Genomic DNA, 19,370 nt, shown 5'->3' with positions numbered 1-19,370 from the left:
CTGTCTTCGGGGGGCAACATTCACTCACTGCACTGTATCTATGAACACGCCTGCCTCAGTAATTTGGGTCACTAATCCAGAATAAGTACTCTGATACATTTTTCAGACCTTTCCCTGACTTTTCAGGTCATTCACTTAGACAGTAACAAAGCCCGGTGGTCAGCGGTGGGCAGCTTTATTTTACAGAAGAAGGACAGCATTGACAGCCCCCACATTTCAAGTGTTTTTTGGTCTCTGGGACAGATAATCAGGGCAATCTCTGCAATTGGAACGCCAACAACAGTAAAAGGATTTTAGTTACGTTAAGCTGGCCATACACATACACATTTCTCCATTCACGCTATACAGATCAGGCGAAGGAATCTCTGGCTTTGCCTATGGTACCCTGACAGCTGGCTCTGTTCAGGTGACAATTTTGCAGACAGCTCTTTCAGTTTTTCAATCAAGGGAAGTAGGGTGGGAGTCAGCAGACATGGTCACCTAGTGGGCGAATAATGGTTGGTTCATCAGGAACTGGTCACACCCTGTTCTGTATATGGCCAGATTCATTCAAAAGGGTGTTGAAGCCGGTAGACTGGATGTTTATGTCGTCCGGGTTCTGTGTGTAGGCAGCCATGTAAGTGTATGGGTATGTAGCGGCTGTATGGACACGGTCCTGATTTGTCAAATCATGCGTTGTGCGAATAAACAAACTGCAAACAGTATAGATTCAGGAATGCTCACTCGAACCCGCACGCCTGTCATAATACGATGGTTGGCTGAGTCCGTGTAGCTGCTGCATCTGCATACATTTACATGGGCTGACTGTGTGCAGCACATGGCTGCTGAGGCCACATAAACACATGGACCATTCATGGTCTACAGGATTTCTGGCTCTCAGGTGTCCTTCTGTACAGGTAATGAGCTGAGATTACGATCACTCTCGTAAAGGGAGTGCTCCCAATCTCAGCTTTTTACCTGTATAAAAGACACCTGTCTACGGAAGCAATCAATCAGATTCCAAACTCTCCACCATGATCAAAGAGCTGTCCAAGGAAGTCGGGGTCAAGATTGTAGACCTACATAAGGCTGGAATGGGCTACAAGACCATTGCCAAGCAGCTTGTTTAGAGAGTGACAACAGCTGGTGCAAATATTATTTGCAAATGGAAAAAACACAAAATAACTGTCAATCTGCCTCGGTCTGGGGCTCCATGCAAAATCTTACCTTGTGGAGTTTCAATGATCATGAGAACAGTGAGCAAACAGCCCAGAACTACACAGGAGAATCTTGTCAATGATCTACAGCAGCTCGGATCATAGTCACAAGAAAACAATTGGTGACACACTACGCCATGAAGGACTGAAATCCTGAGGCACCTGCAAGGCCCCCCTGCTCAAGAAAGCACATGTACAGGTCATCTGAAGTTTGCTAATGAACATCTGAATGATTCAGAGGAGAACTGGGTGAAAGTGTTGTGGTCAGATGAGACCAAAATTGAGCTCTTTGGCATCAACTCAACTCGCTGTGTTTGGAGGAGGAGGAATGCTGCCTATGACCCCAAGAACACCATCCCCACCGTCAAACATGGAGGTGGAAACATGCTTTGGGGGTGTTTTTCTGCTAAAAGGACATGACAACTTCACCGCATCAAAGGGACGATAGACAGGGCCAAGTAAAGTCAAGTCTTTAGTGAGAACCGCCTTCCCTCAGCCAGGGCACTGAAAATGGATCGTGGATGGGTATTCCAGCATGACAATGAGCCAAAACACACGGCCAAGGCAACAAAGGAGTGGCTCAAGAAGAAGCACATTAAGGTCCTGGAGTGGCCTAGCCAGTCTGCCGACCCTAATCCTATAGAAAATATGTGGAGGGAGCTGAACGTTCAAGTTACCAAATGCCAGCCTTGAAACCCTAATGACTTGGAGAGGATCTGCAGAGAGAAGTGGGACAAAATCCCTCCCGAGATGTGTGCAAACCTGGTGGCCAACTACAAGAAACATCTGACCTCTGTGATTGCCAACAAGGGTTTTGCCACCAAGTACTAAGTCATGTTTTACGAAGGGGTCAAATATTCATTTTCACTCATTAAAATGCAAATCAATTCATAACTTTTTAAAATGCATTTTTCTGGATTTTTTTTGTTCTGTCTCTCACTGTTAAAATAAACTTACCATTAAAATTATGAATTGAACATTTCTTTGTCAGTGGCCAATTGTACAAAATCAGTAGGGGATCAAATACTTTTTTCCCTCACTGTATTAGGTATTTAATGTGTAACAAAAGACAAACCTTTTTTTTTATTCTTGGATAGAGCAGAGAGGGATTAGAGCACCACCAGTTTTTATTGCTGTCTGTGCCCCTCTTAGGGAGATTCACCCCCTCCATTTGTCCTGTCTACTATTATCATTAAAAGTGAAAGTAAAAGATGATCCCAAATTTTGGGTTGACATCAGAACACAAATAGAGGGGAAATCTTCCAATGGGGACACTAGTTCTGGTGACCTTGGTGATCTACAACTGTTTTTACTATGAAACAGGAAGTGAAGGGAAATCTCACCAATGGGACACAGAAAAAAAAACAAGGAAAAAAAAAACTGACGAGTTAGAACCCTCCCTTACTCCAAAATATATTAAAAAAAAAAGTTCTAAATCGTCTATTTGCACCCGCATTTAAGAATGCAACTACAAGATACTCATGCACTGGTACTATTCACCGGAGAAACTGAGTCGCATTTTCCCGGATTCATCGGACAGGTGCTGGCGGTGCCTGCAGGAGAGAGGCACCTTGTCCCACATTTTCTGGTATTGTCCCCTGATTCAGGGGTTCTGGTTGGAGGTACGAAGGGTCTCCCAATTGATGACGGAACGGGTCATCCCGGATGACCCGACCTTCTTTTTACTGCATTGCACGGGCATTGCCCCTAAGCGATATAAAGGATCAGTGCTCAGACATCTCGCTGATGCGGCTAAATCTTGTGTCGCCCTCTGTTGGAAAAGCACATCTCCACCTACGATCTCGCTGTGGCTACGTAGAGTCAAATGGCTCAATGACCTGGAGGACTTGGTGCTCACGGCGCAGGGACGGAAGGAGCAATACACCAAAACCTGGGCATGCTGGAACACATTCATCCTGTCCGCTGAGGGACTGGCTCTGAGTGGAGTCCCTGGTTCCCTGGTTCACCTTCTGTTTGACTGGCGTTGGGACCACCCGCACGGGATGGACTTTCCTTGATCTCTCTCCTACGGCCAAACATTTAATATTTGTCCTTTGTCTCAAGACCGGCACGCTGTTCCTCACCTCTTTTCCCCTTTCCTTTCTCTCCCCTCTGGCCTTTCCTTCCCTTCCCTTCCCTGCTTTCGTGTCCCTTACACTTGTCTTCCCCCCCCCCTCACATGTTATCCCTCATCTATGTCAGTCAAGGTCCAGGTTTTTATTTTGATTTTTTTTTGCACAGCCTCTCTATTGGCACTTTTCCACTGCAAGTACCGGCTAGTACCGGCTCGGCTCTACTCGGCCCTGCTTGGCCCGGTTTGCTTTTCCACTGCGGTACCGCATGGTATAGTGTCGGAACGGTTCGGTACGGTACGGTATAGGTTTGCTTTTCCACTAAAGTAGTACTAAAGTTAAGTGGGTGGGATAACAACGGGGTGGGTGGGATTCTCTGACCAATCAGTGGCTAGTAGTGACTGCATGCAAAGGATTGTGGGATATGGTACCAGTTTGGTACCTGTTGGAACCACAATAGAGTAGGTACTGTTTTTTCAGAGCCGTACCGTACCGTACCGTACCGTTCGGTTCCATGCAGTGGAAAAGCAAACCTATACCGTACCGTACCAAACCGTTCCGACCCTTTACCATGCGGTACCGCAGTGGAAAAGCTCCAAAGCGTGCCGAGCCGGTACGGTTCTATGCAGTGGAAAAGCGCCATATGGGTCACATGGGGATGCTGTTACAGTTGACGTTGTTAACACCATCTATGTTTTTTGACACAAGCCACGCCCTATGTTAAAAGTGGCTGGGGATTGCTATACCACTCATTGTTACAGTTCCACTGCTGTGATATTTGACTTGACCTTCTCTGTAATGTGGTTTGCTGTACAGATAACTGACTCAGATGTTTCTCAGGTTATAGTCTGGACTTATATGCTCATCATACATACTCTGTACACTTGTTACTTGTTTAATAAAAAAATTTGAAAAAAAAAAAAAAGTTCTGCCTTTATTTTCACTTAAATCTTATCTACACTATCTCTTAATGAAACCAATCTGTCTGGATTTGGGCTTTAAAAATGGCAACAGATCGGTAAATGCTGGGTGTGAGGACACCGCAGACAGCTCTCTTGTGCCCACAGTAGATGCCTGGTGAATGGCGTTCAGGCGGGCTTTCCTTTCAGATCAAACGTATAGGAAACATTCCTTTTATTTCTGACAAACGGTGTACCCAAAACAGACACCTATAAATAACATCTCACACAGCATATTAATTGCTTAGTATTTTATTTTGTATAACGTTCTTTTTCATTTCATCTAACTTTTTGTTAGAGAAAATTAAATCTGTTTAATCAGAGTTTAATAAACATCTCATTAACGGGCTCATCTTTTCTAATGAGCTGCGTTCCCAATGCCTGAACTTCATTAGCACATCAATGGCTTGGATTCAAGGCTGGAAATGCAGAAAACTGATGTAAAGCTTAGGGGATAGTGTGCGAAATCTAAAAATATAAAGAAAGAAAACTTAAAAGCAGAATAGAATTTTGTCTATTTTTGCCTGGAAATTATTTTCATCATGGAAAAAAAAAGTCTTTTGTCTTTCTTATGGGGTCTTCCAGTGGTAACCACAATAGAACCCTCCAACCAGAAACCGCTGTGTCATTCTGCAAGGTCACTGGAGTTCGGGGTATATAATATTATCAAAAGGGAAATCAAACGGTGACACTTCTATATAGGAAGGACAATGATATTCTGCACCAGTGGTGGCAACCTGTGGCTCTCTATCTATTGTCATTCTCCAAACAAAACTTGTCACATAGAGACTCTTATGGTTTGATGTTTCACAGCTGCTGAGAAGCTAAAAGCTGTTTAAAGAGAACCATCCACCAAGGGGCTTGCAAGCATTTCAATATCTATACCTAAATCCTTATTAGTAAGCAGGGTTACTTGTGATTTTTTTTCTTTCAGACCCTATATTTAGCTTTATTTTGTCAAAAAAGGACAGAGCAGAGACTCACCCCCCCTCCAAGATCTGACAGTTGCCTCTCTGTGATATGCTTGTCCTCAGTCTTATAATACTTAGAAGGTTAATCCCACCTTTACACCTTAAAAATAAAGATGAATAACCAACAACCTTCTCACTCCTCAGGTCCCCATTGCACTTATCTGCTGTGCTGAGAATCATCTGTCACCAACCCATACCGGTGTATTAATCTGCTTTTAAACTCTGTACACAACACAGAGGCTCTGTAGCAGTATAATGCTGTCACTGTTGCATGACCTAGATCACCTGCTGGTGGCAGTGCGGCTCCCTGGACAGAAGGTTGTAGTTCCAGTTTCCACCAGTGGGTGTCTCCCAGCAGATACCAGTAATCAGTCTCCACCTAATGCTGGCTCCTGGGAGGATATTTAGTTCCTGTTCCGATAGTGCCTCTCTTTTCAGTGTTTTGCCTGCCAGCCAGATGCATGGTTGTTGTTAAATCCTGAGCCTGATTCCCACCTGATCCTGCTCCTGCCTTGCACCTATATCTTGATCCTGTCTTGTACCCTGCTGGCTTGCACCTACTTCCACTTGTTCCTGTTCCTAGTCTTGGTTCCCCCTTCCTGACTGTTGTTTAATTGTTCTGTGTTGCCCATTTTGTATTTATTGTACAGTACATAGTTAGCAAAGTTAGTTGCTAGTTAAGCTTTTCTGTTACTTAGTAAGCTTGTTAGGTATTTTGTCTTTGGGTTTTGGTTCACTGGTATCTTCACATTTGCTGTGTTTTCTGGTGTTTGGATGTATTTTGTTTCATTGTAAATAAATCTTGCTTAATGGCTGGAATACACGATAAGAAAATTGGCCGAAAATTTCCGTTCAGCGAGCGATCGGCCGATATTCTACTCGTTAATGTCCAGCCATCAATGGGCGCTATCGATATTGAGAACGAAAAATACAGTTTGAAAAACACGAAAAATTCTGTCGTCTCGTTTGCGAAAGAAGGATATTCTATACGTTGGGTGTTGAGGTTGTTCAGTTTAAATCTGTATAACCTCATCACGCATGCCCGAAAATATTTTCCCGGAAATGTTTGTCGACCCGGAAGCGGGCGATACTCGGACCGTGTATGTTGGCAACGTTTTCGACCGACAAATACTTTTTCAAAAGTCTGTGGTTGAATGATCGGGCGATATTCTAATCGTGCATTCACACCATAGGTCATATACAGTCTGCTTTTTGTTTAGAGACGCGCAGATCCGGCCATCCCTGCTGCTGATTCTTGACACATTGGCTTGCAGTCAGGTGACAGCCCTGACCAATGAGAGTCTTCTGTGCTGACTCTTATTGATAAGTGCTGTCATTTATCTCCTTTGACCAATGACTGCAAGCAATTGCTAAATTAGGTTCTACACAATACGGAATTTAAAAGTGTATGGATCAGTACACCGGCAGAGGTGGGAGGCAGATAAGTCTCGGCACAGCAGATAAGTAAGATAAGTGCCGCAAGGACCAGAGGAGTAGGGAGGGTGTTGTGAATTCATCTTTATTTTTAGGCATTAAGGTCGACCTTTTTAAAAAAAAGCATTGCACATTTATAAAACACAAGTATATTATATATGTACTGTATATCAGGTTAAAAATGGTTTGCAAAAAAAAAAAATAACACACGGTAAAGGATTTCCAGAGCACCATGGTAAGCTAAGGAGACACCACAACACAAGTTTGAGGCACAATATGCCTACTTAAAACTGTAGACTAAGCCCACTGACAATACTTAAGTTATTAGGATGAGTAATTGAGTTTCAAAAAATAAAAACAGGCTTCTTTCATCAAAGAAACAATTGAGACACTTAGAAGTGGCCTTGTCATTCCCTTAAAAAATTAAATACATGTTTCCTGTAATACAATAGCTGCAGCCTCTGACAAAGTCATTGGCATTTTATTTTCTGAGAGTACTGGATGCCTATGTCCTCTGTCCTATGTCCTCTGTCATACAATATGGTTTTGTTCTCCAACCCTTACACCACTGAGGCCCACGTGTGGTCGGAATGAGCACTACCACTTGCGTTTTAATAAGCATGATTTAAATGCGTTCCCGCGTGTCGCACATAGGGCTTGCTTTAATGGGCTGTCCAATTCATGTTTGTCACCCATAAGAAGCTCCTGCTCTTTGTTTTACTACAAGCTTCATGCAAGTTTTAAAGGCGCAGTTTGTTGCGATTTCTGCAAGATTCTGTTGAGTGACAATCATGGTAAATCGCTGGCAGAATAGCGGCAATTCTGCCAGCAATTCCGAATCACTAAGTGGGTCTGAGTCCTGTAGTGACATAGTGGTTAGATTATTTAACATCGGTGTGTGGCAGGGGTCACAGGCATTTGATGTTCCTGAAAGTAAACAATACTAAAAACTTTTTCAGAGACTTCAGCTTTTTAGCAGTAAGAGACTCAGGCTGCCGAAGTGGCGAGTATAACAGCTCTTTTATTATGGGGAATCGCTATTTCAGTCTTTTTAACTGACAGGGCCACTTTACATTCTGGACATGTATCTAAAGCTACACCTGTCAGCTCAAGAGAAGAAGGCAAAATATTAAATCTCATATTTATAAAAAAATAAAAGAAAAACTTTTTTCAAAACATTTATTTTTATATTAATTGACCATTATTTATTAGTCTTGGCCACAATAAAGAAAGAAAATATCTACAAAACCAATATAAATGCCCTTATAGAAGAAAATATTTTGCCCCTTTACACATTGCAAATGTGCATACATATTTTTTTAAAAATTTACCTAGTTTTTTGTGTTGTTTACCTCGATAAAAACTTTGAGGACATCACATCTAATGTGAAACCAAAGCTATCCCCAAACCCTTGACGTTGGTATTAGGGATGCACTGAAGTCACTTCTTGTTAGTGCATAGAGCCGCTTAAGCAAGCTACAACTCTCATTGTGCGATGGAAATTGTAGATGGCGATGGGTGTAAATATGGAAGGGATTGTAGATAGGTTTTTGAACAATCCTTAGCTCTAGTAGAGAATGTTTAATTTGGAAAGTGAAAGTGGGGAAGCTGTGCTAACTAATCATGTATTCATGTTTCAGTAAAATGCATCTATATTAATAAAACCCATGTGTCTCTGCGTCCGTCCCTGTGTCCGTGGAATTGCGCTACTGCACATGTGCCCCATGGATCCCCGCCCACTTCACTTCCTCCTCAGGATGGGCTGGCGTTCCAATCTGTGGAGACTGCCACCCCCCGGAGTGCGGAGACTGCGGCCAGCTCGCGGCCTTTAGGAGAGCCCGGGGATCGGGCCTGCACCGGGCGCCCAGGATGCAGATTCTTACTCCGCCCGGTAGTTGTCGCCGCCTTGGAGGCAGCCATGTTTTTGGTTACTAGCGGGCGGTGTAAGAATCTGCACTAATTATACCATGTACTTGGGTGCATAGGCTGCCGGTGTTGTGTGAAAACACCAAGTGCTGGAAATCTCCAATTATTCCCAGTGTACACTCACCGGAAATAACGTGGATGGAGATTTCGGCAGGTTGGAGTTTTTGGCAGGACACCGGCCTGCACACCCGACATCTGGCTACAATCTGGGGGAGGAGCCAGGCTCTGCACTGCCCCCTACCGGGCTTGCCGGACACAGCACTTCCGGGAATATCGCCGACATATACCGCCACTCCTCCGCACCATACATGATATCACCGACATATACCATGATCCCTCCACACTATACATGATATCACTGACATATACTGCCACATTGTATCATTATATACATGTTCTAGCGCCTGTTAATTTAACGGGCTTAATGTCTAGTTATATATAAAAATCACTTGTGGTCCTCTCTTGACACTAGTCAGATAAACAAAAATAGAAAGCTGTATCTTCCGCCTTTTTTTTTTATTATTTATTTCCATCCAGTTCTGAGATTTACACAGCTCTACTGCACAACACAGCCATGTTTGCCAGGGCAGAAGCCTTTATTTTAATCTGATCCTATTAAGTAACACCTACAGGTCTTCTCCCACCCCTAACCCATGACTGTCTGTTACTCTGATCTCTCCTTCTATCAGTAAGTCCCCTTGCCAGCACATGGGTACTACAACACAACTGACTGTGTCCTTGTTCAGCTTCTTTCTCTTCCAGTCTGAGTTCTACTGTACAGGGATTGCAAGAGAGTGATATCAAGTCAAATTCAGGTGCTTACACTCATTACACTTTTAAAATAAATTCTGCCTTTTATCTCTGCCTTGAGTTCAGCTTTAAATGATGTACAAAAATACTAAGGGTACCAGGTAAGATACATTCAAAATATAAAACTCAAAACTCAGAACCTGGGGGGTCCACTGAGTGCATATGAAGCCTAAACCCAAAATTTGGTATTGACTTACCTCATGGCAACATTGCTCCCATCAATAACAATGGGTCTTAGGTTATCGCTATCATCTATTCCTTCCTGGTGAAAAGGAGATTCTGATCTTTGAGACTCAAAGGACGATGACTCCCGTAAATTTGTACTAACACATCCATTTTGCTCACTTTCACTCTTGCTACCAAGCTTGACAAGTTCCCCCAAAATGTCATTGATTAAAGCATTGGTTCCCAGCTTGTTGAGGACAAGAAGGACTTGCTCCTCCGAGTATCCTAGCTTTAGTGCAAAGTCCAGTTTGGTTTGGTATTCCTTCGACACGTCAGGTAACTTCTTGATCTCCTTAGCTCCTGTCAGATCATCCTCAATTTTTAGGTCCTGTAGTATCTCATTCCTTTTCAGAATGTATGGCTCAATGCAAGGAGAGCGACAGAGCTGTCTGTGTGGCTTGGTTACCTGACAGGGTTCAGGTACGAGTCTCCCCGACAACTCCAACTCATTGTCAGAATTTGTGCTTTCTTCTGAGTCACCGCTGGTGCTGCAGGTCTCCTCGGAGGTATCTTTGTCCAAATCATCCTTTCTGGAATTGATTTTATCCATGGTGGGTTTCCGCAGGATAGTCCACGGTACAATTGCACCTAAATTGGAATTACTGCTCTCTGCGTAAAGATGGCCGAAGCTGTGCCCGAAATCATCCTTTAAGCCCATGAAGCCGGTACATGTGTCCGACTCCACCTTGCTGCTATTTCTAAAGCCTTGATAGTATGACCTGAACTCCTGCAAAACAGAAAAAAGTCACAACAATGACCAAAATGATACCTACAAAGTGTAGACAAAAATAAAAAGAGGTTTCTGTCATCATGATAGGAGGCGTTCTACAAGGCAACTTTAATATTTTGGCAACTACAAAGGCCCCAGGGAAAATTTATGTTTTTCCATCTCTTCCTCGAAGTCTGTCCCTCTGTTCCTTAAAGAGACATCATCATCTATCCATTAAGGGCAAATTAATAGGGACTACCAATAGCCCATCCAAGCAAGGAATAATCACCCATCCATGCTTCCTCACTACAAGTAAGCTCCAGTGTCAGATGGTTTTTAATATGTACTCAGTGAATGACATCACTACCCCTATGTGATAGCGTTCAGACCTGATGAGTGGATGCTCAAGCCCAAGCACTGATGCATGGAGGACGTCACATACTCCTCAATACCCCAAAGTCACACCCTATTAGAGCAACTGAGCGGGTGATTGAGCAGATGGTAGCATGGACCAACCAAGAAGAATTTTCCCTCTGCCCTGAACATGTCTCTTTAAACAAAACCTGCTTCATGACTATGAAGGCCACCATTGCTGACCTCTCCTCTGTTAAATGCTAGCTGTCATGTTAAGCCAATGACTTTAATGCTTGCATGATTTGGAGAAAGCACACATTAGGGGTATCCTCTGACTTTCTAATCTGAATGCTTGTTCCAGGTCAGTAGTATTAAAGGGGAAATATGGCCAAAGCTTTTTAGGCCCTACTTCTGTTATGCATCACAGGAGTGCAGTTCATTCTGCACTCCTGTGACCCATTTTCAGCCGACAGCAGGCTGATGTCACTTAGCCGGTCCAGATGCTGGTTTGATCCCGACTTAACAGTCGGGATCTACCCAGAAGCTAGGACTGGCAGCTGGCTCAGTCTCTCAGCGAGCTGCTGGGAGAGTGAGCCAGCTGCTCGCACCCCCTCCACGGTGTGGCACTCTAGTGAGCGTGTGGGGGCAGAGCATAAAGCTAATGACCGACAGTCTCTGCGCAGAGCTCAGGAGACAACTGATCGATCAGCAGTGTTTGACTGTTTAGGTCTCAGTGTACAGGCGGCAGGGGACAGATGCAGCATCGGATCCTTGCTGCATCCACCTAGATGAGTATAGATGTTTGTTTGTTTTCTGTAACCCGAACTTCTCTTTTAAAGCCAGAGACTGGCAGGAAGGTTAGCAAGTGTAGCTGCCATAATTCTTTCTGTACAGATTTCCTTTAAAGGGTCACCCAAAATTGTTATTTCAGCATTTGGTAGGTGTTGGACTCTACTGGATACATTTCTGTGCTTAACCACTTCCCGCCCGTCATATACTAAAATGTATCCCTTGAGAAAGTCACGTGTGTAGTGACGCACCGCGTCGGAAAGACCCGGGTGACGTCACTTCCGGTTTTCAGCCGTAACCGGAAGTAGGGTTTTACACCGCATCGGCGGTCTGCGCTCTTGTATTTACTTCTCTGTAAGTTATTTTTATCTTATTAAAATATAGTTTATGACTTACTACACCATGATGTCCTCTATTTGATTATCCCTGCATGAGAGATACATCCCTATATCACAGCTGGTCACTTAGTAAATAGGAAGTGCCGTTGATTGGCTTTCCTCAGTTTGTGCCTGACAGGCGCGAGTAGAAGATAGCCGATCGACAGCTCTCCTGACGGGGGGGGGGGGGGGGCTGGAAATCAGAGCATTGATTACCAGTGCAGACCCTTGGGGGATGCCACTAGAGCCACTAGGGATTGCCCACCCATGGCCACCAGGGATTGCCCACCCATGGCCACCAGGGATTGCCCACCCATGGCCACCAGGGATGCCCGCCCATGGCCACCAGGGATTGCCCACCCATGCCACCAGGGATGCCAATCGCTGCTCAGGGAGCCTGTCAGTGACTTCCTCATCAGTGCTGCCCATCATTTTCATCTATCAGTGCCGCCCACCAGTGCCCATCATTGCCCATCAGTGCTGCCTATTAGTGCCCATCAGTGCTGCCTATCAAAGCCCATAGTGCTGCCTATCAGTGCCCATCAGTGCTGCCTATTAGTGCCCATCAGTGCCACCTATCAGTGCCCATCAGTGCCGTCTATCAGTGCCCACCAATGCTGCATATCAGTGCTACCTATCAGTGGCACATACAAGTGCCCATCAGTGCTGCATACCAGTGCTGCCTATCAGCGCTGCATATCAGTGCCTCATCATCAGTGCCACCCCATCAGTGTCTCCTCATGAGTGCCTGTCAGTGTGGCCTCATAGGTGCTCATCAGTGCAGGAAAAAAAAACGTTTTTATTTACAAAATTTTATAACATAAACAAAAAACTTTTTTTTTTGTTTCATACTTTTGGGTCTTGTTTAGCAAAAAATAAAAAACTTTGCGGTGATCAAATAACACCAAAAGAAAGCTCTATTTGTGGGGAAAAAAATTACATAAATTTGGTTTAGGTACAGCGTTGCATGACCGCGCAATTGTCATTCAAAATACAACAGAAAAATGGCCTGGGCAGATAGGGGGTGAAAGTGCCCTGTACTGAAATGGTTAAAAAGGAATTTCCTTCCCCCCCCCATACTCTCCTGCCTATCGGATTGTCCTGCTGGGATCTGCTGCTGGGATGTGACAGCCCAAGTCCTGCACCACCACCCTGGCACTGTGAGCCAGTTGTCTCTTCAGGTAAGGCAGCCAGCCCATGCTGACGTGCTCCAGCTCCACCCTTTTGGCCGATGTGTGTCCTAATACTGCAATCTCTTGGGATATGTGATTGGGATATCCCAGGAGGCTGTGGAAGCAGGGACACATTATTCTCACCTAGGAAGGGTGGGATCAGAGAAAATAACTTAAGGCAAGAAAAAATAAGCACTTCCACCTGGCAGCACTAGGGTCATCGGTTCAAATCCCAACCACAGCGCTACCTGCCTGGATTTTGCATGTTCTCTCTGTGCCCGCATAAGTTTCCTCCCACACTCCAAAGACCTGCTGGTAGGTTAACTGTCTAAATTGGAAATTGGCCCTAGAATGTTGGGGACCTTATATTGTAAGCTCATTGAGGGCAAGGGCTTATGTGAATGCACAATAAATATGTAAATTAATGGTACTAATGTATATAAGTACCTGTAATAAACATAAATAATGTTGCAGTCTGCCAATTCATTGATCTGGTGGCTGCATTCAGTTTCTTTTTAAGGTTTTCTAATATTTTCACCAGTAAGTCTGTTGTTTATCAAAAGAACAAGTAGCCTTGCAGATGTAGCAGTTACAGGGTTGAGACAAACCATTTACTACTGACAGGGGTACTTACAATGATCAGCTTTTTTTAAATGTAAAACCGTTATCCCAAGAGGAAAACATGTTTGTAATTGCTTTTAAAGTGTTAGCTGGGTATCTAAATCTGCTAGTATATCTAACACTCCCATCCCTCCAGAACAACAATGTTACTGTCCAAGGGTGGTCATTCATCCAAAGTGGGGCACTCTAATACAGGAGGTGTGTTACCAAATGCCCTCAGTCTTGCAGGTTGAATGACACAGAGTTACTCAACATGTAAGACCTGAGAAAGACTGTGAGTACAGGTCGTCATAGCCCCACCCCCTGAGCCCAGTGCCCTGCACTTGCAATATATTAATAGAAGACAGCGAACCCATAAAATCATGCGTCCAAAGAGAAAGGTAAGTAAAAGAAAAGGTATGAAATACCACTGAAGGGAACCTTAAGTGGTGGACGGGTACTATGGAAGGGGGATAGTATGAGGCTACAGCGTGGTCGCCCAGCTGTGGGAGGGGTCCATAGACGCCCTCCCAGAACCCAGCCCCCTGTGCGCCTCCTGTAGCACGCATCAGGCGCACTCTGTGACAGCTGTGTCCTTTGGGCACAGCCGGTCACAGATCGGGGTAAAGGGCCAATCACCGTGGCCCTTTACCATGTCACAGCTGATCACATGTAAACACACTTGTTGGTTATGGGCAGTCCTTTCCTCACCCACTGTGCCTGTAGGAGGACCGTTAACTGGGAAGCCTGTCAACACACCGTTTACACTGATAATCAGGGAACTGATCACCAGTGCAGCCTCACCAATGCCCACCAGTGCAGCCTATCAGTGGCCATCAGTGCCACCTATCAGTGACCATCAGTACCACCTATCAGTGTCTCCTCATCAGAGCCGCTTATCAGTGCCCATCAGGGCCTGTGAGTGCCCATCAGTACAGCCTATCAGTGCCCATCAGTGAAGCCTCATCAGCGCACATCAGTGAAGAAGAAAAATTACTTATTTGCTAAATTTTATGCCAGGAATCAAGAAAACTTTTTTTTTCCCTAAATTTTCTTTATTTTTTCGTTTGTTTAGCAAAAAATAAAAACCCCCAGTAGTGATTGCATGATCGTGAAATTGTCATTAAAATTGTGACAGCGCTGAAAGCTAACAACTGGGTAAAAGTGCTTGGTACTGAAGTGGTTAAAGTAGCTGTTTTCCTTCTCTTTTTTTTTAACCTGAAAATAGTTAATACTTACCTGCTCTGCTGCCAGCACCACCAACCATCACTCTCTTGGACTACTAGGTTTGACAAATAATTATTTGCAGTCGATACATCTGAGAGTGTTCTTTTCCTGCTCACCCTCTGTGCTTTTTTATTCCATCCCACATCCCCTGCTTCATTACAGGAGGCAGTAGTGACATAGGGACTGGTGGAAGGTACCAAAGGGAGCGAGGGGGGGAGCAGGCATCCAGAAGTCTGTCATTTTTTTACAAAGCGCCCCTTCAATGGATCAGCAAGACAGCCAGGCATCTAGAACTTTCAGATGATAGTTTGGTATTGATAGCCATATCCGCTCAGAATAGGTTTCCTTTTAGTTCCTTCGATATTTGCTACTTTTTATACAGTATTGTTTCTTCAATGAGGTCCTCCAATGTGCCTTTGGACCCTGAGGATCTCCAATAGATCTCTGACAGCCTATTGTCTACAAACTGGCAAGAGCAGATGTCTCTGCCTGCCCCCCTTTCAGAGGTCCTTGTAGAATATGTAGTCCTTTCACCAACCCCCAACTACACAGGAACAGCACTGCTACATTTTCATTCTCAAGTCGTCCTATTCTTCAAGGCTTCCCATTTATAAAGCAGACTTGCACAAAAAAGACCCGCCAAAATAGCAACTGAAAACCAGTTCAATAAAGCCGATAAAAAATTCCAGAAAGCCAAAAAAAATACATAAATAGATTTTGGTCACACTACAGATATAGAGCAAACAAATAATATATAAAGACCATAGTAAAGACTGTTATATGACAGTGTGAGCACAGCTTTCAACAAAACACGTATCTAAGTGAAATAGACCAAGGACGTTTTAAATCAAATTTAAATTGATCAATAAACCTGTTTATTCATGAATCTAGATAAGGCATCTGGAATTTACGGGCTGTGATATATCACAAACATGGTTAATATACTTCACTACCCCAACTTTCCTGACCTCAATAACTGATTTTAATAAGATATCACAAAGAGCAATGATGTGCTGTCCCCCACAGCATACAATCAGATTTTACAATACAGCCTGAAATATGTTTTTTTTCTGGATAAGGATCTTTGCATTATTAACTTAATATACTGGAAAAAAACATAATATACAAGTTGTAACTATGCTCAACTCAACTGGGAGGATTTGCAAAGCAAGATACTCACATGCCTATCCACTTAAATTCCAGGCAATAGATTTATTTCTGATTTATTTCTTTCTATTTTTGCTTTATTTCTGGGTGCAACACCTACAGTATTTCTGTAATTGTGGGCATTTGACTGGTATTTCAACTATCTGCATCCGATTTATCAAAGTTCTTCAAGCTATAAATCACCCTCATAAAATGTATCAGTGCCGATGTTTTATTTCATTCTTTTATTTCATTCTCACATTCAGACACTGACTACCTTCTGTTGACTATAACTTAAAGCGACCCTGTCAGTCACTTCCAAAATTCTATACAGGAGTTCCTGTAAAAGAAGAGCCAATATACTCACCGATCTCCAGCAGCCTGTGTGTTCTACCACTGATCTATTCTAGAGCTGAAGCCTTCATCAAGCTCTTCCTCATACAACACTTTTTCGGAGTGTGTGTCACCTTTTACATGCAATTTTGTAAGTGCCTTCTATATCCATAACACAATATCTATTTCCTCTGTGATTCCTAGATTATCCAATCTGTATTATCATTATTATGGCCCACTAACAAACTGGTATGGCTGTAATCCATGCAGTCAAATTTTGCTGGATCCTCAAATGGTATTTCCACATATGTTCCTCAGCATCATCCGATTTCACAGAGAATTCAGGTCAAAACCAGCATTTAGTTGCTCATTTCCAGATACCATCCCAACCATCATGAGCACCTGCTCTCCTGCATTCTAGCCACTTCTTCATACTGCTACATTTATCTTCTCTCCTTCTCTGGAAACCCTTCGATATGCCATTTAGCAGCAAGCTCCAAACTAAAAAACCTTTTAACAGCACCCTAATATTCATCTTATTCACATCATTTACTATTCTGTCACTGATTCAGCTCTGCCTCCATTGCCACTGTCACCTCATATTCAGCTTACTTATTCCCTCACATCTAGCCCTTTATGTCTCTAGATCAGTGATCTCCAAACTGCGGCCCTTTGCCTGCCTATATATGGTCCTTGGGGCTCTACTCCCATTGACACCAAGAAGGGGGCACAATTTCTTTCACTGACACCAATGATGGGGCACTATTCCTCCCACTGACACCAATGATGGGGCACTATTCCTCCCACTGACACCAATGATGGGGAACTATTTCTTCCACTGAAACCAATGATGGGGGACTATTCCTCCCACTGACACCAATGATGGGGCACTATTCCTTCCACTGACACCAATGATGGGGAACTATTCATTCCACTGACACCAATGATGGGGCACTATTCCTTCCACTGACACCAATGATGGGGCACTATTCCTTCCACTGACACCAATGATGGGGCACTATTCCTTCCCTTGATACCAATGATGGGGCACCATTCCTCCCACTGACACCAATGATGGGGCACTATTCCTCCCACTGACACCAATGATGGGGCACTATTCCTCCCACTGACACCAATGATGGGGCACTATTCCTCCCACTGACACCAATGATGGGGCACTATTCCTCCCACTGACACCAATGATGGGGCACTATTCCACCCACTGACACCAATGATGGGGCACTATTCCTCCCACTGACACCAATGATGGGGCACTATTCCTCCAACTGACATGAATGATAGGGCACTATTCCTTCCACTGACACCAATGATGGGGCACTATCCCTCCCACTGACACCAATGATGGGGCACTATTCCTCCCACTGACAGCAATGATGGGACACTATTCCTCCCACTAACACCAATGACGGGCCACTATTCCTTCCCTTGATACCAATGATGGACTATTGTTTACTCCCATTGATGCCAGGGCATTTTCCCCTCAAACAGGCAGACAGATCCCCCCCCCCCAAAGTCTGAAAAACAGTAAACTGGCCCTTTGTTTAGAAAGTTTGGAGACCCCTGCTCTATATTGTAAAGGGCTCTCTCCTGCTGTATCTAGCTATACATAGAAACATGGAATAGTGACGCCAGAAAGCAGACTATTTGGATCATCAAGTCTTCCCCAATTTTCCTATTTTTATATATGTGTTTTTTTTTTTTTAAATCTTTTTTTTTTTTTCTCAGCATAGATCTACATTTGTCCCTAGCATGTTTGAAGTTACTGTTGACTTAATCACTACCTCTAATGGAAGTCTGTTCAAAGGATCAACTACTTTTTCAGTAAAATATTAACTTCTAAAATTAGTTTTGAACTTTCCTCCTGTTAGTTTGAGGTCATGTCCCTGTATTCTTGATCTTAGCTTCATATTTTAGCTAAGATCCTTACTATGCAATTGTCAATCAACATATTTGATGTATTTTGATTATATGAATTACTAACCCTGGCAATACAAATGATAATACATTATTATTAATTTAAATATATAATAATAGTAGTAATAATAATTATAAGAATATATATTGCATATACACATACTGTACAAAATCCTAAATCATTTCGGGGATACACCTTTACATCTTTGACCTATTCCTGAAAATGATGAACTACTACTAACTATGACTAATGACTGTGCATTTATAGTTTTACTATGACCCCATTGAGCACACCATGCGGTAGCTACTGACAAAGGTCACTTGGGAACTAAACCTGGATCAGGTCAGGTTGGGGACTGTGAAAACTAATTGCTTTAAATAACATTTTATAATTCTAATTATCAGACAGGCTTTTTCAATTATTGGGACCCTGAGAGGCAGCAGATTGTGAGCACTTCCTTCGCTCAGGGTGGTGGTAGAAAGGCTGCAGATGGTAAGGATCCTGCACTCGACATGATGACATTGGAATAGCAGACAGTAACCCGGCTCTGCCTTTGTGTCTGACAAGCCTCTGATAACATGCAATCACTAGACAGCCACATTTGAGAGTCCACCTCCCTGTCTGTCTATGCAGCTGTGAGCATCCCGCATTTTCTAAAGCTGGGCAATTTGCTGTACAACAATTTATTCTTATAAAGGAAATGTAATGTAAAAACTCTTGAATTTTTTTTAAATTAATTTTTTTTTTCTTAAAGCTTTAAAAAACACACTAAATGCATTCAATTTACAGAAAGTCTGTCCGTCTGTCAGTTCAGCCATTCAGAATCCATTCAAGAAAAGGGTCATATATTATAAAACCCATGAGAAGGGGTTGGAGGCCGTTGTTTTTTTTAGAGGAAAAAAATGTGACTAAGACCGCATTCACACTGGTACGACTTGGACCACGACTTGTCAGCCTGACAAGTCGCGGTCCTCACGCTCCCATTGTGTAGTACAGGAGCCGTTCTAATAGGAGCGACAAAAGTCGCTCCGACTTAGAAAAAGGGTCCTGTACTACTTCGGGGCGACCTGGAGGCGACTTGCATTGACTTCCATTATGTGAAGTCCGTGCAAGTCGCGCTGAAGTCGCGCTGCA

At 43.5% G+C, this 19,370-nt stretch overlaps 1 protein-coding gene across 2 annotated transcripts in view; it reads right to left on the bottom strand.

Moving 5' to 3' along the window:
- ZC3H12C (zinc finger CCCH-type containing 12C) overlaps window positions 1-19,370 on the bottom strand; it is a 200,860-nt gene that overhangs the window by 21,256 nt on the left and 160,234 nt on the right. For both annotated transcript variants that reach the window (XM_082244939.1, XM_082244938.1), the window contains exon 2: window positions 9,566-10,320. In XM_082244939.1, the coding sequence (XP_082101065.1) occupies window positions 9,566-10,251 (686 nt within the window). In that variant the 5' untranslated portion in view covers window positions 10,252-10,320. The remainder of the gene's footprint in view (window positions 1-9,565; window positions 10,321-19,370) is intronic.

Source organism: Pelophylax lessonae (assembly GCF_965119305.1).
Source record: "Pelophylax lessonae genome assembly, chromosome: 2".
In the NCBI taxonomy this organism is placed as follows: domain Eukaryota; kingdom Metazoa; phylum Chordata; class Amphibia; order Anura; family Ranidae; genus Pelophylax; species Pelophylax lessonae.
This window is presented reverse-complemented; position numbering and strand designations above follow the sequence as displayed.